General features: G+C 36.9%; 2 protein-coding genes across 5 annotated transcripts; both read right to left on the bottom strand.

The window, feature by feature from the left end:
- Positions 1-799: 799 nt before the first annotated feature.
- LOC103712077 (phosphatidate cytidylyltransferase 1-like) lies at positions 800-14,170 on the bottom strand. 3 transcript variants are annotated; one of them, XM_039120315.1, is made up of 13 exons: positions 14,010-14,170; positions 13,726-13,796; positions 12,043-12,139; positions 11,353-11,606; positions 11,043-11,194; positions 9,590-9,731; positions 8,460-8,616; positions 4,540-4,587; positions 4,370-4,456; positions 3,802-3,930; positions 3,662-3,718; positions 1,188-1,271; positions 800-1,114 (listed from the first exon to the last, which is right to left on the bottom strand). In XM_039120315.1, exons 3-13 carry the CDS (start codon positions 12,118-12,120, stop codon positions 1,025-1,027), a joined length of 1,278 nt encoding a protein of 425 aa, XP_038976243.1. In that variant the 5' UTR covers positions 12,121-12,139; positions 13,726-13,796; positions 14,010-14,170; the 3' UTR covers positions 800-1,024. The 3 variants fall into 3 exon arrangements, with proteins under 3 accessions (XP_038976243.1, XP_038976244.1, XP_038976245.1); XM_039120316.1 differs by lacking the exon at positions 14,010-14,170 and having other exon boundaries at positions 13,726-13,993; XM_039120317.1 differs by lacking the exons at positions 13,726-13,796; positions 14,010-14,170 and having other exon boundaries at positions 11,043-11,199.
- Positions 14,171-18,440: 4,270 nt separating this feature from the next.
- LOC120107138 (constitutive photomorphogenesis protein 10-like) lies at positions 18,441-25,487 on the bottom strand. Of its 2 annotated transcripts, none has more exons than XM_039120311.1 (4): positions 25,200-25,487; positions 23,190-23,263; positions 21,589-21,736; positions 18,441-19,243 (listed from the first exon to the last, which is right to left on the bottom strand). In XM_039120311.1, the coding sequence occupies exons 1-4, from the start codon at positions 25,399-25,401 to the stop codon at positions 18,675-18,677; spliced, it is 993 nt and encodes a 330-aa protein (XP_038976239.1). In that variant the 5' UTR covers positions 25,402-25,487; the 3' UTR covers positions 18,441-18,674. The 2 variants fall into 2 exon arrangements, with proteins under 2 accessions (XP_038976239.1, XP_038976240.1); XM_039120312.1 differs by lacking the exon at positions 18,441-19,243 and adding an exon at positions 20,975-21,470 and having other exon boundaries at positions 25,200-25,485.
- Positions 25,488-26,883: the final 1,396 nt, after the last annotated feature.

Genomic DNA, 26,883 nt, shown 5'->3' with positions numbered 1-26,883 from the left:
GTCGCCGGGTCGAATGGGGAGTTTCGTCTCTTTGGCGTCCGCGGGCCTCCTTTTGGGACCGGGCACGAGACTGGAGCCATTAAAGTTGCTTTCAATCGTTTTCATGATTCATATTTTTTGGCTGGATATTTGTCAATGGACACAAAAAAATATATGTATCGTAAGTCTTGCATCTGGAACCAGGGAATTTCTTGGTTAGTTTCTTTCCCATAATGGCCGGCTGAATCTTGTGGATGGTGGTCTGACTTGGCACCTAGTTTGAACGGACTCTGTCTCTGTTGTTTCAAAGTTTAAATCATTAGCACCTAACTTAGCTCACGGCTTAGCTCACACATTTACATGCCGATTTAGTTACTTGTCGTCCAATGTGCCTCTAGGTGCAAATTTTAATCTCAAATTTTGCAAGCGTGTAAACTTAGGGTGCACACTAGATACAAAAAGGACAGGACAGGCAGCGTGTGTGCCCGCTGAGGTGGCGGATGGGCAGGCCCACACCTTGTCCTGCCTGTGGATCTTCCAGTCGCCTACTTTTTTTTTTCTTTTTTTTTATAGGTACGGTCGAAGGAACATAACGGACCTCGGCCACTCCGGCCGCCATCTATATGCGCCATTTGACAGCACTCCCAGGATCGAGTTTTCCCAGCCCAAGAGAAATTATAGCAGATGCAATCCGCCCGTTAAAAAAAGATACCAATTTGTCTGACCTCATGCTCTTTAATTACCTTTCCTCGTGAAGATGCAAGTTTGAACAGCCATCTATGATCTTGTCCTGATCATTCTCCACAGCACTAATATCTCATGCATGTTTCAAATGGAATGTTCGTTTTCTCTTGATAAGTAGCCACTGGATGTCTTACCAAATATAAGTCTCCAAAAGACTATACAAGGCTTCTACTAAAACTAGAGATTCATGTCGACATGATTTGAAGGGCTATACAAAGCATTTAAAACTATGTGATGGATAGAAAATTTGGAGCGCACAGTTTTGCAAGCACTGCAGCTAATGGAAGTGCATCAGATGGTTTTAGGCTAGCATCGCCTGCCTGTCTTGAAAGATCTTCCCAAGTTGCTCGTACAGAATTTGCTGCTCCTCAAAGGAAAGGTTCCTTAGTATCTGCATCACATCCCCAGTCAGTCTCTGATTAACAGGAGCATAATATGAAAGACAATATTAGATGAAGATGTACCTGGTCCAGAATCATTTCAATAGAAAAGCTCTGAGGCATGACAAAAGATTGATGGTATATGTACGCAAAAACTGCCATAACCATCTACAACAAAATGCAAAAGCAGAAAATTGTTTACAAATAGGTATACATGGCATGCATGCATGCGTGCATTGAGGTTGTGTTTTGAGGCATAAATAATGGATGAAAGATAGACAAAAACACCATGCTATTCTTTCATTTCTTGGGAAGGAAACACACAACCAGAGAATTATCTGACAAAAAAGTATAAAAATTAATTAATTTCTTAGAATATATTTTTAATATACCATTTAACTATGTCCAAGATCAACAATAGTGGCCTTGTAAAAATACCTGTTTTCCAAAATATTTTGGAAATGTAAGTATTATGTAATCAATAAGGGGCATTGCTTGGTGCAATAATAAAAGGATTGGGGTGACAAGTGTAATGGCATGGGTTCAGATTTTGGAGCAGCCTCTTGGTGCAAAAAAATTATCAAAGGTTATGTCAATCCCCAGTCTGCCCACCAAGAAGCCTGAATTGCTGGGACGGTAACTAGGTAATGGCAAAAATCATAATGCTATTAGTGCATTTCTTTTTAAGTTTCTGGTGTGCAACCATCTAGATCAAAAGTAATAGGATGAATTAAAGCAAGAATATTGAGTATTGTTTTTCTATATTTCTATTACTTCGTTAATAATAGATTCATTTTGATCAAACTTGGTTCTTCGTGTACAATCTATTGTAGCAACCATCTAAACTTGACTCTAAGATTGCCGTATGATCTTAACGAGATCAAACATTTGCTAATATAATTTTGTAAAACACCATATTCTTTGCAAGATTGAAAAAAGGTAGATAGAGAAAGAGTCTTTACATGGCGACTCTTTTCCTTTCCAATTCCACATTTGTCATATGGCTCAAAGATTCGTCAACTCCCATGATTGGCAGCAAATGTTCATGGGTCAGAGTATAAAAGCTTTGTGGTGACTACTTGTATTGGCGGACAAGTATAATCAAATTTGTATACAAGGTGACATAAACTCCACTAGAGAACTAAGGAAAAGAAATAGCGTGTGTGCTACAATATGAAAACAGCTATTTTAAACATCAAATAGATGATGTAGGACAGTCTCTGAACGGGACCTATATTAGGGTTTAAGAAAAAAATTAACTAACAAATTTCTGAAAAATTAATTATGATCTAAATGTTAGTTAAAATTAAAGTATGAGGGTCGAAATTTCAATTCAAAATTGATAGTAGATGACAATGATGAATCTAAAAATATATGAATCTGATGATCAATTAGGAAATGGGAGGGTTTCAGAGTGCTTAGAAATACATTAAGTGCCTTATTGTCCATTCAGGTCCAGGTCTGGATTTTTTTGGTTACAGGTCCAAGTCTGGGTTTTATGTGGTGTGCGACTGCATAAGATTATACTCACAGGATATGAGCTGTAAGATTAAATCTTGCAGGAAAGCTGACTGCAAATAAATAGAACTAAGTTCAAGAATTGATGCGATGATGCTTGGAAGGAAAACAAGGGAAGAAGAACCAGATGTAGAGGAAAAAAAGGGAAATGGAAAGTTAACACAAGAATAAACGAAAGAGGAAAGATGCCACTGGACTCCTGAGATCTAGAATCACACCTAGGATTTGAAGGTCTCACATCTCCAATACACAGAATCCAAAAGCCCTATTTCTTACAAAAAGAAGCCCTTACAGTTTACTTAATTCCAAAATTAACCCTATGTGTGGTGCATGGTTACTGTAGAATGAATAGTACCATGACAAAAATTATGCCCATCAAGCTGTTAAATAAGGTCTGGGATTTTTGTTGATCTCCACCCTCAATTCAAATAACCGACTAGAAACTAAAAATAACTAGTTATGAAAGAACAAAATTACAGCAAGTGAACTAAGATTACATCTAAGAGAAATCCCTGCAGCCATTTGGTGCATCATGACAATGAACTCGCATGTCCATCGATGGACTTGCTGAATTTGGAAACATATATATGTAATTAGCAAAATGCAATGGAAGATTCACCCCGACCACACACATTGTACAGAAAGCATAAATAAAGATCATCACTGGATACCAAGGAAGAGTTGGATGAAGGTAAGAGGAATGATTTAAAGGGATTTACTTCTAAACACTTCAATAGCTATCAATCAAAAGGTAGAATCCCATTAGCTGACCAAAAAGAAGGGAATAGTGTTTGAATGAAATTGTTGGCGTACTTAGTCGCAAACTCGTGATACAGTTATAACGATAATACAAGAATCCAGTTCTTTGCTTTATCCAAAAGCTGTGAATAAGCTATACCACAACTGCCAAAATGGTTGATTAGAAGCAAGCATTAATATCAGATACTAAATATTTTTTCATTGTTATTCATACTTTCATGATCTAGAATATACTAGAACATTTAATACTTGAGTAATATCTCAAATTCCCATTAACTTACTTGGCAATCCATTCTATCAGTAATTCCACCATGTCCAGGGATGCTATCACCGAAATCCTAAAATTATTGAAAAGAAAAAAAGATGTCATCATTTTTCCAATTCTCTAAAATATTCAGTCCTACAGTTAAAAAATGAGCACCTTAAATTTAAATGCCCTTTTGAAACCACTTGCAAAAAAACCTCCAAATGGTGCTATTATTGATGCAAATAGACCAAGAGCGAGAGCATGCCACTGCACAGGCAGAATTGGTACTTCTTTCCAGGGAAACTGCACGAAGAACAGGGGCATATTAGATATAAATTGAAAAGGAGAATCAAATTAACTAATACTATAAGAAAAAGAATCATCTATAAACTAAAGAGAGCAGATCAAATAGGTTTAAAGCATAAAAAACCGCTTACAAATATCATAATGACATGTCAACCAATGACATGGGACTTTTCTAGAATTTCTGAAATACACTCCATATTTAAGACCAAGAGGAGAAAAAGAACCATCCATTTAGCAAGAACAGAATGGACGCAGCACTAAAAATTAGTTCCATCATGACTTTCTTTTGCATTTAAAAAAAAGGTTAAGAATATTCATGACAAAAAAAGATGAGAAAATTGCCCTTTCATCAAACAAAAAAAAATCTATTTTAAGCAAATTTGAAATGAAGATAAATTTATACAATGAAATCAATTTTAAGTTTTAGAGTTCTCACCCATTCAGGCACCCATACCCGCAAAGGATAATATTCTGGTTTAAACATTGGCCCAGGATCACAGTGAAGCCATACCGTAGACAAGTCCTATAAGCATTCCAACTCTGAGATTCAGATAACCAACAACATCGGATACTGAAATCATTAATGATTACATAGGAAAAGGTTACCTTTCTTGGGCATGTTAGCCACCGGAAGCGACCCATTAGATTTGCTAGCTGCACAAAGCATATAGAACAGATTTGTGATTTAGAATATATCAGAGTACATAAAAATGGGGTGGTTTAGTATGGATGTATCTATATAAAGCTGATCTGTTCAAAAACATATCATAATAAGCGGAAAACACACACATAATAAGAAGAAAAACACACATAAGCTTAGAAAGGCATCATAAACTATTAACGTGCACCTACATGTTTACACATTTGCACCATTATTCAAGGAAAAAAAAAGCTAAACAAATGGCAAGAACTGCCCAAGTGCAGGACCCAGAAAAAAGGGAGAGGCTAAAATACCAATCAATGCGAAAACATATGCTACTGAAGGGCTGATACAAATTTATGCACCTTAATGTGGAGTTGTTGTTTATTGAGTTTCCTGGATTCACATTATACGGGGTTTATATTGAAATGCTGTAAAAGTTTTTTAAGCATTTTCTTAAGTTTTAGATTTTCTTTATTGAAAAAATTATTTTCCTTGCAGATTACCTTCAACTATTTATGACCATAATGACTGATTCCAGGTGCTAATTTGCTAAAATAATTTGTTTTTTTTCCTCAAAGAGGATGGTTTTGAATTTCAGCATTTGTCTATAATGTGTTATGAACAGACAAGGATATTTCATTCAGTTTGTATTTAGTTTTAGCAATATTTGAATGGTTATGGATAAATGATAAAAGAAGTTTGAACAGTTCAGGGTAGCATATTTTGAAGTTTGTATGATCATCATTAGGTCTAATGATAAAAGTATATAAGATGTCCAAGATATGCTGTATAGTGAACCAAGCTGCAGCGAGAGAATAGGGAAAGGAAATGTCCACTCTATTTGACAGATTAAATGCAAATCAAACCTAAGTTCAAGTACCAACTTGCAACTGCCGAAATTCTTTGTTTCTGCAACTGTTAATAAAACTGTCCAAGCATTTGCTCCAATAATAGGAAAAAGGAAAATGTACAGAAAATAAACAGTATAACAGAGGTTTGTACGTCAAGCACAAACATAAACATTAATGAATGAATTTTAGATAGTGATATTCATCAGCGCTAGTACCAGAACAGCCTGTCCGCACATAGCAAAGAGGCAATTGGACTTCTCACTTGGAGTGGAAGAACCAAATGACTAACGACATAATTAACAGACAAAGTTACAAACCTTTCTGCTGAGACGTATATCATAGAGCTCATACAGGTTTACTTTTTTCTCTTCATGCTTGTTTTTTATGTCAATCTTTATCACTTCCCCTTTATTTTTATTGATTAGAATGTTTCAGTAAGGCCATAACAAGCCAGCTCTATCTTCATATATAGTAATGGTTTCAACGAAAGGGCACAAGCCATACAATCATTGGGGACCTTACAATCCAGGGGGAGTAAGAGAGCCTCATGAAAAAAATGATCTGATCTTCCAATTTAGAGAAAGCTCCAGTGACACTTGTAAGAACCATTACCCTTTACTCAATCAGACACATCACATGGTTATCAGTTTTCTTTGTTTTTTTCCGTTTTTGGATTTAATCATGGACCAGGAAAGTTTGTAGAGCATGCAACAACCAGCATTAGATTATCAATGATGCATGCTATACCATGAAAGTAATAAAAGGATTGATTCATACTTCATGACTTTTCCCTGGGAGATGTTCTCTACAAGAGACAGTGCTCAGTAACACTTTGGACTTGTGTAAGAATGATAACATAGATGCATTGCTTAACTGGATAAATAGCTCCAGTGGATTCTGGACTTTGTCAAAATTGAAAGCACTCTTTCAAGCTTAATATAAATTAACGACTAAAATTACCAAAGAACTCTGTACGAATGACAATACAACCTTCATCAAATTCGGATACTTCTGGTCATTACTATAAGAATAGAAAAAAAGGAGTTTGACAAATTTGAAGGCGACTTCTTTCAAAATCAACATAAATTAATCAACAAAATTGCCAACTTCTCTATATGGATTGCAAGATATAACCTTTATTACATTGGGATGTTGCAGGACATTAGAATAAGAATACAGGGGGGGAAAAATCATACATTAGAGTGCAGGTTATTTACATAAAATAAAATCACAGGTCACAATTATCAATGAAAATCAAGTAAAGCATGCTTAAAGATCAAACATAAGGTCACACGTCTGCCTGGTGAAACTGTCTTTGCCGCAACATAAATGTACAGAAAAGAAGTCTGATAACTAAAAACATTCTAAAGACAATTACCATTTTGCTTCACAAGACAACAAAATCTTCTACAACATTCATGATCAGTAATTCGAAAGAGTTGTCGGCCGAAAAAAACAACAGTATCTATTTCCAAGAAAATCACAAGAAGCAATAATAGAACAGGAATAGAATCTGCTGACTTCATGTGTGCCTTGCACGTGCACATGTGTGTGTGCATGAGAGAGAGAGAGAGAGAGAGAGAGAGAGAGATTCGATGTGCTTGGCTAGCTAATAAAATGTAAGCACAAACTTTTACTTTAACACGAAACAGTCCTTGGGCAAGAAAATACTGGCCTCTTCTACAGATGCAGGCACACATCACCAACTTGTGCAACAGAAATAACTTTCCATAACTTGTGGACAGCAGTAAGGCAAAGAGCAATTTTCTTGGGTCAAAAAATTCATAAAATGGAAACAAGAAAAGAAAGCCAAGAAGAGAGGGTGAGTAGTATGTCAGTCGTCTTCATCTTGCAAAGTTTCAAATGACAGATTCTATGGATATTTCAGTTTTAAATAAAATTATATCCATTATGCTTCACATGATTCTTGCAGAACAATGTTGATCATATAATTTTTATTGCAGGAAATCACATGCACCCAAACCACAGATGCATGTCTCTCAAAATCCTCTGCCCTTCCTGGTTCTTTTGACCATAGTTGAACCCAGAAAATGTGTCTACAAATCATACTTTATGTGCAATTAATGGGGATCACTCTCATCGATTCAAAACCCAAAGAATTAGAAGAAAAGGTGTACAGGAACAGTGCAGTATGTCAGCACAAGCGCACATTTGGAGTGGAGACGTGCATCATTATTGACTATTGAGTGGGCTGAAATTTAAAGAAAAAACAACATTAAAATTCATGTGGATATCTTTTAAGTAGTACCCAGCTCCCCACCCCAACCCCCCCAAAAAAGCATGCAGTTTTAACAAGGAGAAGAAAATGAAGGAGCAGCTCCCTTGAAACAGCAAGACATGAGAAATTCAAATTCAGTAGCAACAGCGCAAGTGTTCATACTTGAATGAAGAGAGTAGAGATAGGAAAAAATATTCTGGCATATATATCAAATGGAGGCAAAAATTCAAACCACCAATCTTGTAAAATTGATTAACATATATATAAGGGCATGCTGATGGTTATTCAGCTAATTCCAGCTTTTGCAAACAAGAGAACAATTAGATGACTATATGAACTTAGCTTACTGTACATCCAGCTCTCCTGTTTGCAGCACAGCTCAATAGCAGGCTGGTTTGGACTTTCAAATTTCAAGTAATTTCCAAGCCAAGGATCGCATGTGGTAGTAGTTGTGTCTTGGCATAATATTTTTTTATAAATTTTACAACAAATATTGAATAAGTTTATGGTCAGGTTTCGGAGGACTAGTGCTTGCTTTCTGATAGTTGGAGAGCTCTCCTTGTAACAACAATGAAAAGAAAGGAAAAAGGTACACACTATCGGGAAATGCTTAGTTGACACAAAAGGTAGAGAGTTATAATTCTCAACAACAGTGTACTAGCCAAAGCTGGCGTAGATGTACAAATAAAGAGATCATACCAGTGTGTGTGTGTGTGTCTATATATGAGTATAGATATACTATTTAGGAGAACAGACATGATTTATAATTTAGGAAAAAGTTCAGGATGCTCACCACAAAAGCAGAGAACATAGTTGTGACTAATGCACCGATGAAACCCTCCCAAGTTTTCTTTGGAGAGAGTTTGATCAAAGGTGTTCTCCCAAAAAAGAATCCAAAGAAATATGCAGCAATATCATTGATAACGATAAGTGAAGCTGGTAAAAGAAACCTGCATATAAATCCATCCTTAATACAAGGTAGTTTAATTTAACTGGATTAATATCAGAAAAATCAAAATAATAAAAAGCCTGCCATAGGACATAGCGTCTAAAAGGAAAATAAAAAGTAAACCATCCTCAAACAGACAAAATTTCACCTCGTGGTCTTTTTTCAGAGTAGCAACAAAAAAAAATATTATTCCAAATAAAAAGGAGAAAGCATTGCAAATATTTCTTCACAACCTTCTTTCAAAGCGGTATTGAGAATAAGGTCTGCAAAACTGGTACTGGGAACCGTACTAATATATTAACAGCCATATGATAAAATCGGCATGGTATGGTACGCATCCTATACCGAGACAGACTCTCAACACTTTTTTCGCTCCCAGCCATGGTATCACTCAAAACCGAGTGGTATGGGTCGGTATTGGGCGGTTCGGCCAAAATGAATCTTAGTAACTTACTGGTATCTTATTGGTTGTATGTTACGGTAGATATGACAGATGTTGATTAAGATGAAGAGTCAAAGGAGTTACCCAAAAGAAAAGAAAGAAAAAAGAGAAAAAAAACAACCAACGCTGGTGACATGCCTCCGGAGTCTCAAATTATTAAACGCCTTAACCTCAACATAATCTACCATGAGGACCCTTCAATAGAATATAATACTTTTCAAATATATACATATGCAAGTACATCAAATACCTTCTTGTTGGAAAACCTGTTATCATAGCACATAACATGAGGAGAAGAAAAAGTTATACACTTCATTGATGATCAAAAATATAAATATCTGGCATAATTAGGCTTGCTTTTGAACAATCAAATAATTCATAAAATTAGCACACTATTGTAGAAAGAAAAGAGTCAGGTCTTTCAAAAATAATTTGCACATTGACGAAGTACTACATATCTGAAACAAATGATGTTGACAATAATAAACTTCTAGCTCATTGACATCATAATAAGGGATAAATAACTATTTACCAGAATATTCCTTCAAAAATATTTGCGACAGTGAAGGAGGACTGTACAAAGACTATTAGAAGGATCATGTGAGTCCACGCATACTGGCTAAACTGATACTTGTACATCTTCTTCTTTAGTGTAAGAATAAACCAGACAAAACCTAAGCCACCAACAGACAAAGATTAATAACTACAGGAATGCATTAAAGTATGAATGTACATATAGGAAAATAAAATACAAAGAGGTATTAATCTTAGGGCAACATTTTGAATTCAGATAGGCCCTTCTAAATTTCGTTCAACAAGGTCTGGACACCAATAAGATATGGAATCAGTTTAAACAAACAAAAAAAAAAAGATGAACGAACCACGCTATTCTGTGCATAGTCTGAAACATCCACAATTACAATAGGAAGCTCTTCGAGAATGCTTGGTCCAAGAATACATGAAAACTATAATTACCACTTTGTACCATTAAAACTTAGGCAGGCTATTTGACCCCTCAACCCTTACTAGCAAGAATATTCTGTTTAGGGTGGTGCAACTGCTTTTGAATCTCCTCGGAAACCCACACATGCCACATAAGTGTTCTCTCATTAATTTTTTTTTCAGGAGACCTGCTTTCCCATACCGACACAGACCTGCTTCCAGTAACTAAGCCTCAACCACCCCGCTCCCCCCCCCCCCCCCCCAACACACACACAAAAGAAAAGAAAAGAAAACCCAATCGCCAAGAAAAAAGGGGAAAAACAGAAAAAAGAATCTAAGTTAGTCCATTCCCTTTGTACATCACAAAAATGGATGAACTTTGCAACATTTGTCAACTATATCTTCATTATTTACACTTTTCAATAAAAATAAAAGATCTTTAGTGCTAGTGATTGATGCAATCAGAAAAGCAGGTGAGTAACTTTATCTTCTTTGTAACTTTGCATTTTATTTAAATCATAAAGAGTGGATTATTTTCACCAGATTGTTTTTATATAGCATTGACACTCTTAATTATTATGGCATTATGTCATGATATTTGCATGTTGACTTTGTCGTTGAAGTTTGCCTCTACAATCAGAAGTTGCTCTAGTTTGTAACTTCATTAGAATAAAGAATTTTTGTCACTTTCCAGAACTTGTTTTCCTTGTAAAGTTATTCTGTTATGATGTTAAATCATTTATATTTTATCACATATTGATCAGTTACATCATTTTGCAATATGTTCATTCATTCCCTTCCACATTGTTAATTAAAATGTGACATCATAACAGCATAATATTCTAAAGCAATTGAACTAGCCATGAGACAAGAAAAGGCTGAACCAGCAATGTTCTGGTATCATACAAAATGATGGGAGGGAAGAACAGAGAAATCTTTCAATATTACAAGGGGGCACAAACAAAGATCATGGTTACTAAATTTTTGAATGTGATCACAATATATGCTCATATATGATAAAAGAACATAACAAAAATGATAACCTGCAATATACAGGAAATAGCAGATAACCATCTGGTATTTGATAAGCCCGCTCACAAGCTGATATAGCAATTTATCTGAAGTTACAGTGTTGACAAGCTGTCTGCTGAGAAAGCGTCCATAAGTAAACAACATTGCGGTGAAGAAAAAATGCCTGCACTGTGGAGAATGGATAAATTAAATGAGACTTGATTCAAACCGTAAGCACTCATTCAATATTTTTCTTTTTTCTTTTTTTTTGGGGGGTGGGGGGGGGGTGGGGGGGGGCTACTGAACATGCTGGAAATGTTATCAAATAGAACAAAAATATACCAATTTAAAAGCCTGAATCCTGGAAGCTGTCTGTCTTCATTAGCTTTCCTAAGTAGATTAAACAGCTCCCTTGCCATAAAGATTTGGATGACAACAATCATGGCCCAAATATATAGATGACCCATGTAGATTATAAATGCAAAACCCCCTATCATCCACAATGCTGAATGTGTACGAATAAGCATTGATTTGTATTTGTTGCGGTCATTGACAAGCAAATTTGCCCCATTTGCTTTATTTGCATCTTGAGAAACCTGGAACAACAGAACAATTTATTTTTATATATTCCATCAGGAACTGCAGCAGTCCAACAATCCACCTAGTTAACATAATCAATTTTACTACATTTGCCAATATAAATCATCAACCAATGCACCTAACAGCATATGAAGCTAAACTTATCATTCTAACAATGATTGACAACACAGATACCCGAAGTCTATATAGCAAGTAAATGGTAAAAAGACAATGGCCAATCATTCTAGGAAAGAGAAAATGATTTTTAATCTGTCAACAAGCTATTCGATGGTGTAAATAAACACACAGTTTTATAAATGAATCCTAAGCTGTAGCTGTTTTACTTCTGTCGAATCCTCAAAATACTCATTTATCAGAATCAAAAGAAAATCCAGGTTTCTAAACAAATGACGACAGAATAAGAAAAATAACCAAGAAAAGCCAGTAACTAACCTCAGCTGAGCGTTTCCGATGCCGAACCCGCCCCAGATGATTTGATGGAGTGTCACTGGAGAAGCTATCCTTTTGCATAGTTGTTTTATTTTGTTATCTAGCAAAATGACCAAGATTGACAGAACATTGTTCTTAATTAAACAAGTTAAAAACCATATCATCCACCTACAAAAGACTTTGAATAAATATACCTCTGATAGTCTGTCAAACATTAAAGTTCGCAATTTTTTAATTCAAAAGACCTAACAGCAACACAGCTAAAGAAACCAAGATTTATGAGCATCTACTAAATGCAATTTTTTCAATTTCCGTGATATATTTTGTTTAAAGCAGGAAGCATAGTTTGCCAGCAACTTTAATTAGTTAAAATTTAAATCAAATTTACATGCACATTTGTTCAATGAATTGTATGTCATGAAGTACGAATCCCTCACCATCTTAAAAAAAATAATTCTCGTCAATGCACATGATTTAAATGATACTCAGAACAACTGTACAGATATCCTAATTCCTTCTTTCTTTACCCTATTTTCATTAGCAGCTGCATTTATTAAGCATTTTCACAGGTTAAGCACGACATGAGTCAAGACAACGACATAGAAGGTCTGTTATCTCCAATCAAGGCAATCTCAACCCCTTCTACTTGCATGCTTCTAGCGCGTCACTGTTGACCTCAGAAAAACTACTGATAGCAATATCTTCAAAACCATTATAACATTTTAAAAACCAATCATAATTTTAAGCAAGCACCCAATGCATGGTGGACCAATACTAATTTTTGCCAATATTTGCACTTTCTCATGTTTTATCTTTCCTTTCCTTTTTCTTTGAGTCGAGTTTAGATACCTGTCATTGGTTTACAACCAAATTCCACGCTCTTGTGCAACAGACGGTTGAGTGTGCCTTTGTCCAGCACCTATCGGTATACAATCGACTCAGGATCGATTATAGAGACTATTCCATCCATGCTCGAAGTTCGCTCTCCATTTTACCACACATACACATATGCAACTATTCTAATAAACAACCCCATCCACCCAACAAATGCTGCCATTTTTTCAGGCGAAAAACCCATGCACAAAATATAGCAGTGTCTTAATGACTTTTGGGACATCGTTAAATTACCACAGTGCTTAACAGTACCCCAAATCAACTGCTACCCTTTTCAAGTTTTCACTTTCCAAGCTTTACTCCACACTAGGTCCACAATCTACACATCCACTTTGAACCCTTGATAGCTTCAATTTTTTACATTCTTTCATTGCATGAGCAATCCTTGGCTAGGTAAACTTTACAGCACTTTGCCCCCCCTCAAGCAGAATAGAAAAACTCGCTTACTGTAACACTTGCTGCTTTCAGACTTCAATTCCTCTGAAATTTATGGTTGCCCCTTTCATTTCAATTGTTCATCTACCACTCTCATTTACTATAACCTGACAGCATTTTTTTCTCAAAAAGATTTAAGCAATATAATTACAAATTAATCTAGCATTCTTTCCAGCCTCAAAACTTTGCATCTACCCGACCCGACCGTGTGCCGTTCCTCAAGAACGCACTACGGGCGTACATTAGAAATCAAGAATCTTGTCAAAAGACAGTCTTTCCAAACCCAACAAACATTCTAGGTTTCTTCCAATTAGATGCAACAATCGCAAGAAAAAGAGAAAAGAGCTCAAATTGTACCTCTTTTCCAACGGCTCACCGGATCAGAGAGATCTCTCTCGTTCCCCTCTCCTGGATCAACAAGAAGAACCCTACACAGATAACAAAGAGATTTCGTTACCATTCGAAGGAGGCGATCCCTTTCATTACATTTCGGAAGTCCAAGAAAAGCGAACGACAGTTCCGAAGTCCAAGAATTCTCTACGATCCCCAGGAAAAAAAGGATTCGCAAATAGGAAGATTCTCTATGATCGCCAAGAAAAAAGGATTCACAAACAGTAGATAGTGGCAATAATTCTTGCTACCTTTCGGCTTAGAAAGCTGGGAGAGAGGAGGGAGGAAAGCGCACGGCAAAGCTTAAGAGTCTCCGGTCCGAAGGTACGTCAAAGAAACGGCTTCCGAGGGAGGGGATTTTGGGTGGGGATTGGGAGTAGACATAAAGATGGGGAAGGGAGAACCGGACAAGCCCTTTCCTGGCGCTGCGAGAATAAGTACTTATTCCTCCTGGGTCCGGGTAGAGAGATCTTTCATCCATCTGCACCGATCTTAAAGCTACCATTGAGCAGTTCAACGGTGGACCCGCGAGAAAGATAGAATCCTTGTACTTTATTCTTTTCTTTTAGGAGTAATCTATTTACCCAATTAGTACCAATTTTATGCAGCTAGATTTGACTATAAGTAAATCTTCACTCCTATTTAGTAGATTTGGATGGGTGATGAAATTTCCTATCGGTAATTAGAGTGATTGGATATGATTTACTATCTCTAAATTATTTAAATATTAAAAATTATAAAATTTAAAGCCTCCTTACTTTTGCATCAAATAGTTGAAAACCTCTATCATAAAAATAATATATATTTTTTTGATCACTTGATGTATAAAATAAAAATTTTCAATTCTTATATTTTTTTAATGTGTAAGTAGTTTAGAGATAGTAGATCACATCCAACAGCTCAGTTCATATAAGATCTCTATCATTCTATTTAAACTTGGCTAGATCTAAGTGGAGGTCCACCTCAAATATATCCCTAGCCTGCTCATACACACACACACACACACATTTTTTTTTTTTAAAAAAAAATATGCTCATTTCCCCCCTATGTCATAGATTAATACAGATTTGGCAGAAGTAAAACTTTGGATTCTCAAAATGCTTCTTTTTCTTATTTTTTTTTATGGGGACAAAGTTGAAGATATTTGCCTTAGTAAATATTCCTCCTGCTTCAGATATCTTCATCCCCAGTGGCAATTTCATCAGCTGCAAAGCTATCAATATTGATAGGACAACATATCCAGCAAGGATGGTTGCCAAATATATGATGACAGCAGTGCATGTCATTGGCATGCCTACAGCAATTGCATCTCCCTCTGTAAGCATTGCAAAAGTGCATAAGCAAATATCCTGTGAAGCATGATCAAAGCTATCATTGTCATAGAAGGAAGATATCTATGATTAAGACAATAATTTTCACCATTTTTTAACAACTTAATATGACCAATCACCAATGTTGTTGTTTCTAGTAGCTAGGATTAGATCTTACGAAGAAAAGGAAATCAATGATGACAATATACAAACATAATTTGATTGTGGAGCTCCTTCAGTTCTCCTGCACACAATAGCCATACTGTCATCTGTTTCCCTTGGAAAATGCATTGGTAACAGACAACATTCACCTAGATTTATGAAGGGAGACAACAGATATCATGTCTGACCATTGGTAACTGGTTGTAATTTGACAATGAGAACTACAATGAAGAGTAATGGCAAGTCACCTTTCCATGGCGAGCCGAGGTCTTCTGAAAGAGGCTAGAGCTTGAAATGGGATCACAATATGATGATCCTAAAAGCTTACAGCCATGCATTATTTTCCATCTTTATACACTAACAATGTATACAGGCGACTGCAAAAAAATATTTGCTTTAATGGTCTAGAAAAAGATTTATATGTGCATGTTCATATTCGAATCTAACACTTGCATGCCAAATCTGGGAATTGTCTAATTTGAAGCCTCACCAATTTGTGAAAAGAAGGAAGTGAGATCAGTATTTAAAGGCATGATAGAAAAATCTAAGAGCTCTTTTCCCATAACTAGTCAGAGGATCCACTTTTAGTTTGAGTTGAGAGCTAGCTATCTACCTTCAATTTCTTGTCGCTTCGAAGTTCATATCCCTCTTTAACTCCATAGCTGCTAATCTTGGGTTATTAGTTCAAATGTTGCATCCTTTGATCAATTTTTATGGTACTTTTGTGCTATTATTTATTAAATCTCTCTTGGATGGTTGTTCTACCTTACTAGTTGTTGAGGGGCCTCTTGCTCTAATTAGCTCTCTTGTTCCTTTAAAAGCTTCACAAAAGTGTTGGTCCCCTGGGGTTGTTGCCCATATTGTATTCGAACATAATGATATGTTTTGTAATTAGGCACCTTGCACGCTCATTGCAATACAATCTCTGAGGTAATGATATTTTTTGTAATTAGGCACCTTGCACGCTCATTGCAATACAATCTCTGGGGTAATCTAGACACTTGCATTCTTTGGAAGCAATTCTTCTGACTGCATCCTGATGCCACTTCAATGGCCTTGGCTCAGTCTAAATTAAGGTACGATGTATCGAAACAGGTAGATGTACCGGTCGCTTATCGGACCAGGATGGTACTGTTTTGGACCGGTATCGAACTGACGAATAGAGAAGCGCTGCGGAAGGGGGTAAAAAAAAGAGTCCGTGAGCATGCGCGCCCGCGTTAGATGCCACTGAGTGGTTTAAATGCCACTTTGTGGCATTAAAGGCCCTGCGGGAACCCCCCGTGTTGCCCCGTGCGGAGAATCGCGCGCGAGCGGAATCATGCGCGGAAACCGCGCGCCCTTGTAGGCATGCTGCTCAGCGCGGAGAACCACGCACAGGCGCGCTGTCCTGGTGCGAACCGGGCGATTTGATTCAGTTCTCCGGTATTGGGCTTGTACCGGTGCCAACCGGTCTGGTTTGCACGGGTACAGTGGATTTATCGCTCAGTTCCAGCCTCTTCGGGGTCGAAACCGTTTTTCACAGTCAAACCAGACGAGTCAGAGATCAGACCGATCCGGTACGGGCTGAACGAGCCGGTATAGGCCGGTTCAGCATATCATGGTCTAAACAAATAAATTTGGCTTAGGATTGGAATTGGCTTTGGCTTATGACGGAAATTAGCATTGATTCACTTGGAGTTCAAACCAATCAAACATCCAAAATGACAAGTATTCTAGTAAAAGCCAATTCTCGCTGCCCACTTCCAGGTAACCAAACAGGACAACTAATAATATAACTCAAGTGGGTTGAGTCAGATCAAGAGAATGAAACCTCCACCAAATTTGTTTAATAAACTACCTACTTTGATGCAACCCAATCCAAGATAAACCTTAACGAACCTAACCTAAACTTTCCTCAAGTATATAATCTCCATATTTCCAATCCAAATGAAGTTTGGATCAAGTTAGGTTAAGCCGAGCTCAGTTTGGTCGACATCTTGCGAGCTTAGGGTACAGGATGGGTGAGCTGGAAGATGTATGGATCAAATTTGGTTTAGTTTTAGGTGGGGTCGGATTGAAGGAACTTTTAACCAAACCCAATTTGACTTTTGATCAGATTGATGGGTAACAATCGGACCCAGTCTGAACCCATAGTACAGATCTGTGAGGTTGGTTTGGATTAACTTGGCCCTGGTTGCACCCACAAGAATCAAACAGCCCTAGACTGAACCACAAATCCATAGATAAGGGAGAGCATTTGTGACCTAGGTGGCTAGGTTGGTGTTCTTAGGGGAGTTGGGTAGGCCCTTGGTGGCGGCATCCTACTGGGAGAGAGTGAGGATATAAGAGAGGTTTATACATATCTCTAATCTTCGTATTCCACTATATTTTCGCTGCGCAACTTTGATTTAAACTCACCAAAATTCTCTAGGTTCACTAAGTGATTTCCGACCAAGTTGAAATTGAGAAGATCCAAAAGTTCAAATTTTTTAGGTAGAACTAGAGCAAAATTTTCTCTATCCTTTCTTTGCCTCGAGCACATCCAATCAAAATTAACCCTCGAGCCAATTTTCATATTTGAAGCCATTGCATTTATAGAACCCTAGCCAATTGTCACAATTCTTAGTGATTTTAAACCTAAATTTTGATACTGATCATAAACGTAAGCTCTAATACCATTTCTATCATACCTCAGCATATGGTTGGTCAGCCGATCAATTGGATCAAGCCAGTGTAGATGGACTAGATCTCACAATATACATACATACATACATACATACATACATGTGTGTATATGTATGCGTGTATATAAACCCTTCATACTTGTTGAAGAAATTTGGAGTGATCATGGACAATGATAAGAAGATACACGCTGCTATTTGCATATCAAGTGAGCATAAGAGCACATAAATGTCATCTTGCTTGAAATGATGCACAATTTGCCGCTAATGTTGCATTGGATTTGGAATATCAAATGTTATATTCTCTCTCTCAAAAAACTTGTAAGAAGTATCTAAAAACCCTAGATTAAAGAAACCAAAAGCAATTGTATGGTAACTCATAATCTCTATCCCAAAAGTCACTCAAGTGGTGACACACTTCTTGGTACCATTTCAAAATGAACAATGAAATAACAACACACCAGCTGAGCGATATTTCTTACTTATCAAAGCAATTTCACAGATTTGTAATTTACTACTGTGTAAAAATGCAATACCAATTTTCCTCAAGAATCACAGAAGACATGGTACCAATCTTTCCTTTTCCATGAGATCTGTACCACTTGATCAGGAGCCTGACTTGAAGCCTAAATACATGGCAAGAGTGAAATGAAAGCAATAGGAATAGTTCTTAAAAGAGCTGCCCTCAACTCTTTTGTGATATCGTGCATTCATCATCCATACAAACGTGATTCATGGCTATAGCCAGCAATAAACTGCAAAAAAAGACACCATCTGAGATCCACTACATCAATAGCTGAACCACATTTTTCTTCTTGGAGCTGCGCTTCACCTTGATCAAATGGTTCAACACCTTCGCATACCGGGTCACCAATCCAGCCATTTTGGCTCCTTCCATGCCCTCGCCTTGCTTTCTTACTATGGGGAGGCTCTTCTCTCCTCCTCCTCCTGCTGCCGCTGCCATGAGCTTCATACCATCCACATTATCTCGAACGGTTCCACTCTCAGCCTCAGTTCCATTCTCAGCCTTCTCTGCATTGCTTTCTTTCATCAGCTCCTTCAACGAAACACGATGGAAGCCATCGTTGTTCTTCTTCTGCAGCTCCTTGTCTTCATCCTGAGAGCTCTTGGTGGTGGTTGTGGAAGTGGGCTTCCTAGTTCTTCTGGACATGCTTGGGTCGTATCGGCGTTGCTTGATTGGTTCGCATTGGCTCGCCATTGTCCTCGATGCAAGAAGACCACCTGAGCATCTGCTTGTGTGCTCTTTCAGGAGGGCAGGAGCTATAGAATGCTTTATGTGTAACTTAAAGCTTAGGTGAGGTGGGGCAAGTTGCTTCACAAAAGGTCGGGTGTCTGTTTCAAATGGTCAAGTTAAATGAAAGATCAACATCTCTTTAGAGCTGTTGGCTGAATTAAGAGTGAGACTGAAGTATCCTAGATACAGATGGGACATACTTTGGTGCATGAGAAATATTATAAACTTAACCATTTCATCCACTTAAAGAGTATTATCAAGTCATTTATTCTATTCACCTACAGCTTTATATAGTCATTCGTCACAAGATTGGAATTTCTGAATAATTTGGCAAGAAGGAATTTGAAATTTGGGTACATGCAGAAAGTAGTCAAAGTTGGGGGACACCCCCCCCCCCCCCCCCCCCCCTCCACAAAAAAAAAAAAAGAAAGAACAGAAGATTAGGTGGGGGAATAGAAAATGGATCCATAAAGCATGTAAGACATTAATGACAACAATTAAAAAATCATCGACCAATAATCTTATCAGTCTACTATACTTCAAAAAAAAAAAAAAAGCCACGACATATGTAAATTTTTGAACAATCTGTGAATAATTTGTTTGCAGAAATAGTTACAGCAATCGTTAAGCTATGAAACATTCAATCACCTGAAGAAATATAGTGACCGTTGTTGTGTGCAATTTTTCCTCAAAAGAATCTAACAACCCAATCCTTCTATATATGTAGATCAACTTTAAAAGGTTTCTTTTCATCTGATGGCAGTTACAGTACTCAATTTTCGACAAACTTTATTTCAGAAATTCTTGATTCTAATGTGTTGTGATGCTAATAATGGTACTAAGGATATAGGATCCACCCTCTCTGTTTCTTATTTAGAGGCACAGAAGATTATATACTGACCGATATGACCATATTTGAACTATGGCCCCCAAAGAGGGTGAACCAAGGGCTAGAAACATGAACATTAGAATCAAATTAAAGGCCAAAAACTGAAAAACAATCCTTGTCACTCTCCCAAATTTGATGTTCACCTGTCCATTCTTTTTCACAAAAACTAAGATCTACTCGACTCCTCCCCCACCTTCCAGATTGTTGCATCTGATTTAACAATGACTTTGGAGTTCTTTTCTTGCTTTTCCACTCAAATAGAAATGGAGACTTAAAATGCAATCTTGAATCTGATAGTTTATTCCTGATGTTTCAAGAAACATCATATATTTGAGGGTCTAAGATCCAATGCAACACCACCAGCCAATGTCCATCTTGTACGAATAGGAATATGACCTTCAATTGATCGTAAAGGTAATGTGAAAATACAAAAACTCTTCATTGTCTATAAATGAAACCATTATCAATTCCAAGAACAAGAGAACTAAGCACAATTGTTTAATTGCTGCAGTTTGAAAAGAAATTTAAATGCTTTAGGATGCTAGCTGATTTATTATGCATCTGGTCTATCATCTTTTTTTCCTTGTGGAAAAGATTATCTTCAAATAACGAAGTTTAGAAACTGTTTCAATTTGTAGACAATCAACACTCAAGACATCAAAAATTTAACATCATGACAGTCATAGTTCTCAGAGACGAGTAATGGAGGAAAATTTAAGGAAATTGGCTAGTCCAAATAGCTGAAGTACCTTGGTGCCTTTGAACCAATCATATGCTTGAATTCATTCTTGACCATGGTGTGTCCAGTTACTAATATCATAATCAATAAATTTTTCGATTTCTGACACTGGTCCTAGGTTCCTGATGAGGGTCTTCTATCATCCTCTACTCAAACAATATATTTCACAAAGAATATAGAAACCAATCTTAAGCACAACTGTAAAAGTTTAAAGTCCTCAAACATGATGTTGAGCTCAAATAATGCAAGCACACATTCGGAAGTTTGTGTGCCACTTATAGAATGTTTAGCTCATCAAGAAAACAAGTTCACAACAAAAGCAAGGCCATTCTGATACATTTTAATAGCACATAGTGTTTTCTGATTCTCTCTTGCAATAGTCATGCTACAAGTCAGAGTCCTTACCTGGAAAAACATAAAGGAACAAACTATTTACAGCTAAAAACAAATTCGGTTGCTTATCAAAGATGTATGATGTAATGATCATCAGAAGGGCTGTATCCAGCTTCTCAAACTATTGCAGGAAATTTTCTTTCTATGATCATAAATTTCGCCAAATTCTCTGCATTAGCTTTCTGGTTATCAGGAAGCTGATAACTTTATCTGGCAAAACGCATAGTCCACTCAGCAGCTATTTCATCATGTTTAGCTCTATCTGACAAATACAAACAAGCAATGCTTGATACTAACGGGTTATCTGCAAAGATGGAACACAATGTTTTAAAAGAGAATATCCAAATCCAAGATTCTTCATATGACTAAAGGATACACTCAAAATCAAAGATCAGAGACTAAAAGAAAACAATAGCACATACATGGATCAGGATTGGTGATGATTGATTTAATGGCCAGCAGCACCTTTGAAATTGTCAGAGCAGGACTCCAACCATCTTTCAAGATGTCCAGATTTAGATTTCCAGCAGAGTTGACATTACAGTGGTATATCCGAGTTTTAAATGTAACCTGAAAAAGCAAAATGATCAAATTGGGATCACAATCAAAAGATGAAAGAAAGTTAATGAATGGCATGTAGAATGTGATAGTAAGTCTCCAATGCAATTACAGATAAAATGAAAACTATTAGAAATAGCCCACTATTAGAAATGACAGGTTTCACTCTATTTACTCCCTTGAGTAACATGGCACTAAAGCAGAAGATCTTTATTCTATCCTTTGCCACTAAATCAAGATGCTAACAACATGCAATCTATATACTGCTCCGGCATTCAATCTCTCACTTTCTTATTTCTCTGCACAGGGAGAAGATTCCTACCAGCTCGGGTCTATTCAATTTTATCTTATTCCTGCTAGCCAAGGATAAGCAAGAAAAGTAAACACCAATCTCTAAATGGCAAAGTCATGAGTAAAAAATGCAGCCAAGAATAAGCTATACCCTGAATTATGGTAGATCTTTGTTTCTAGTGAAATATCAACCTTGTTGAACTTCTTTCTCGGAGAAAGAAACGTGAAGATAAAGAGAGCTGAAGAAAACTTTGATCCTCTGACACCTGGCCAACTCCTCTGACTGAATAATTCACCAGAATGATCATGCATTTAAAATCATGGAACCAACCACTAATAACGGTGAACTGATTAGAATTTTTGACTCCAAAGTAAAAGCTAAAATCTATTTCATCTTGCTGACAGGCATTTCAACTGAGAGGTCCATCCTACTGCTTTTTCAACCTATTACTTCTCCTAGGCTTTGATAGAATGAGGTGGAGAAGTCAACAGCCAGAAACTTCTCAGATTTTACTGCTGCAAATCATTGCAGAAGCACCGAAACATTTCCATTTCATCTTCTTTTAATCGACGATATCTGAAGGACTTTTCTATGTGCTTTAAGAACTTCCAATATTAGAAAAAGATTTGGAGCAGAAACTGCAGTACAGAGTTTTCTTAAATATGGTAAAGGATATCAACCAAACTAAGAATAAAATAAGGCTGCACTCAACCTGAAGGTTGAAAAACTCAATATTGGGATTCAAGAAGCACTTTCTAAAACTAATATGACTTTCTTTGACTGAGAAACCTAACAAAACTTCATCAGACATCCTTTAAAGTGGTAGATTAACCCAACAAACACCCAAAAATTTGAAACAACTATACACCTATAAAACTTTCAATCCTAAAAATTGCTGATCTACAAGAATTCATTAATATTATGTTGATGCATCATATACGATCAGCAAATCACTAGGTAGGGGAAACAAAAGAGAGATAAATGCTATGTTGTTAAATCCAAGTAGATCTATGTTTTGAAATGAGAATTGAAGAAATTCAGATGATACAATATGACAACATCATATTAAAGTACTGTTATATAACCAAAAAATTTTAAGATATCATTATATGACATATGACTTTCATGGAAGTGAAAACACGTTGTTTAGTTTCCAGTTCAATTTTCTCATACCTTGGGGGGATTGAATGGATAATCAGGTGGAAACATGATGTCAAGAAAAAATATTCCACCTTCATATGGAGAACCTACATACAAGAACAATACCAGCTAAATAACCCATAGTTGAATCCTTCTAATATTTCATTTTCTTATATAATATTTTTATATAAATCACAAGCGAAAGCAAACATAGAGTAGAGATTAGATGATATTAATGCATTTCATGGTATACATAAAAAAAAAAAAAGTTAAAAAAACCAAACTATGTAAAACTGACAACAACTCATCCATTGTGCAAAGCTTAGGAATACCATATTAACTGATTTTGTTGCCAAGGTTAATGAAGCAGTCAGCAGGGCGGGTCGACATCGAGCATCCTCGAATCAACATCAACATCACTGGTGGCCATAAGTGCATTCCTCTACTTGCTCCCCACTTCCCAATGTCATCCTCTTGCTCGGTATTGTCAACAGCTATGGTGCTTAGGAAGCCGGTGGAAGAAGACATCCCCTCACTTATGGCTCACCATTGCCCTCTTTCTCATCTTGATCATTCTTTGTAATGGAAGAATTTGTCCAAAAAGCTGGCATTTTTAGGTGTTCTAAACCCACTCTCTAATATCATAACATCCATATCTTTGCAAACAAATAGATCCCTTGTAGCATTCTTCAGCCTTTATCTTCTTCTTCCATTCCCCTTTTCTTCCTCCTTTTCTTCCCCTTTTCCTTTCCTCTTTTGCTTTTCCTTTCTTTCCACTGCTTCTGCCGTCATCATGTTTGGGTCTTCATACTCTTACTTTGTCTTTTCCGTTATATTTAGTCCAGTGCTGATCATGGGCCGGGCTTGGGCACAAAGAAGATCAAATTTTAAATAGGCCCGGCCAGAAGCCCGACTAAAAATAAATAGAACTTAGGCCTGAGGTCTGGCCGGTGATCAGCTATAATTTAGTCTTTATTTTCCTTCTTTTATTTGATTCTACACTCCTTTTCTTACTTTATATGTTTCCTCCTTTACCCAACCTTCCCTTCCTGCACAGGAACACATATTTCACAGTTTGCATACTCCTTTTTGTTTTAATTGCCCTGATTTGTGTTTTCCTCAATTCTCTATTTATAAATTAATGTCACGAAATCATAAGTTCATATTGATTCATCTCAGCTTCTATCATGTTAGAATGGTTTATTTAGTTATTTATATATTCCCCACCCCACTACCTTTTTTGGTGAAGTTAGATGGCATATGTCACCGACCAGGAAAGCGTCCCCACCAACTAGAGAACATCTAGACGCCTCGACGATCTTGCAAGCTAGAAACTGTAAAGTTTAGTTTCCTGGTAGAAATACATCCGTGAATAGACATGAAGCAAGCAAAACATTAATTGAATTGTGATGCAGGAAACATTTTAGGTAGAATGAATCACCTTGTTCTTCACGTTTTCAACTATCCTTGCCAAAAGGTGAAAGTGTGAAGTAAAATGTGGTAAATTCCTGGTAATAAAAAAAAATCAAGAAAACCTTATTTCCTTAAATAGAGTCAGCTATAGGGGTTCTGCTTCAGCATTTTTTTTCATATCGAAACCCACGTATAGATAAAAGAAGTATAGGGCATTTTAAGGCATCATTTACTGCAAATGGCAACACCCATCTTAGGTTTTATAGCCAATAAATCATGCTTTAACTAGTACACGAATAATTCCCCAGATCAAAACAGATAAATAGTCTGAAGTAATACCCATAACCCATTAATTAAGCAAAAAACTAAGGAATAAAAATATTTTCCTATGGAAATGAACATACTAAGTGAAAATACATTCAAGCCATAACTAATATAAGCCATCAAAAACCCTAGTCCCATGCTTCTATGGGGAGGGGAGTTAGCTTAAAAGACTGTATTTTGTGACTAAAATTGCAGCTTTAACTTCAAAATTCGTGTGCACTAATTCATCGAAATATTCGAGGGTGCGGGGGTCCTCAATTGAAGAAGAGGCGGAGGTGAGAAAGGGGTTAGAGTACAATAGAATACCTTGAGGTCCGATCATGGTGGAGACCCAGTGGTAGAGATTGTCGCCCTTGGGCCCGGCGGAGCAATCGGCGGGGGGATCGGCGTTGAGCTCCAGCATCTCCTTCTGGATCCTCTTCCCCGACGATGTCACCGACGTCATCGACGGCCACGGCCCGCCGCCTCCTCCGACGCCGGAGCTCGGGAGGCTAGTGGAAGAAGACATCCGTCGCTCCCCACTGCCCCACCGGAACCACCTCCCTGATACCTTCGCAGATAAAAAAAGATGGAGCGAGTCATAACGGTGGAGGAAAAATGGTTTATAATTCTAAAGATTAGGGGTTTACGTGTAATAATGTAGCTATTAAGTTTTAACTAGTGCCGGCAAGTCACCTGCCGAGACTAGTACAAATTTGGACAGCAGCCTGGGACTTATCTGTAATTATAGTAATGTTTTGAAGTGAAGTGTAAGAAATGCAAGAGTGAGTTTGAACTGGCTCAGGCTGTGGCAGGAGGAGACGAGCAAAAGACATTTCTAATTATGATACATTATAGATGAATAAACAAGGATACAAACTTTGAGTTTAAGGTAGTCCTTGGCACGCGGCTTAAGGAATCCAATTCAATTATTGAGTTCGAATTGGATTTGGCATGTTGCTCGAGGGGATTAGTTAAATTTTTGACAGAAGTGATTTCACAAATGATCACTTGTTTTGGCGACATCGAATAATACCTCAAATCAACATAGTATTAGGAATGAGTTCCTGTATTGTATGCGCCCTGCTTTCTTGCAGATGACCTCCTCCCATCTGCTTTCCCGATATTAGGAGCAAACAATGGAAATGAAGATTTTATAAATAAAAATGAAAGTTTGTTTATCAGGTTTCACAAATAATGGGAGCAAATCCTTCACCAAATAGAGAATATGACCATTTAAATTCTTCTCTTATTGCACTGCGAGAGAGCACATTTATCAGCTATATGCACTTGGACTTTCTCTATTGCATTCTTCATATTTCTTTCAACTTTGAAGCTATAGAGTGCAACTACAAGAAAAAGAGGGTCAAGCTGTCTTTCTTTTAAAGAATGATTGAACTTGGTATAGTGTACTTTGGCAGCAGTTGAAAAAAGGTGGAATTGCACCTGGAACTGTAGGTCCATAGCTCTCTGATTTGTTGGTTCACTTGGTTTGTGCTTGTTATTCATAGTTCGTTCTTTCTAAATGATCTGGTTTCTCTTGCAGTAGGATGAACACCTCCGGATTTTACTTATAGAACTTAAGATGAAAAATTATATATATTTATCGAAAGTTCTATCAAAGTATTCAAGCTAAATAATACACAAACATCTGAGCGTAGAGTTAGGGCACATAAATTAAGTGAACAAATCTTCATGCAGAAATCTAATCCTCATCCTTTCATGTTCGACCTAACCCCATTGTGAAGCGTGTCTCGATCGTCCCAATTTGCAAGTCAATTGTGATTAGAGAATCAATTTGCAAGTCTCTTATTGCACTGCGAGAGAGCACATTTATCATGTTTTTATGTTATTGGCACTAATGCATGTGAGGTCTCAAATCTTGCTTATAAAAGTGAAATATAATTATATTCATGTTAGCTGGAAAACTACATATACTTTAATGAAACTATTTTGAGTTCTGAAAATGCATGAAATTGCTCTCCAGCTTCTTTTTTAGGATCAGACTAAA

The sequence above is a fragment of the Phoenix dactylifera genome, unplaced genomic scaffold, assembly GCF_009389715.1.
Source record: "Phoenix dactylifera cultivar Barhee BC4 unplaced genomic scaffold, palm_55x_up_171113_PBpolish2nd_filt_p 000774F, whole genome shotgun sequence".
NCBI lineage: Eukaryota > Viridiplantae > Streptophyta > Magnoliopsida > Arecales > Arecaceae > Phoenix > Phoenix dactylifera.
The sequence above is the reverse complement of the archived record's forward strand: the minus strand, read 5'-3'. Positions and strand labels throughout refer to the sequence as shown.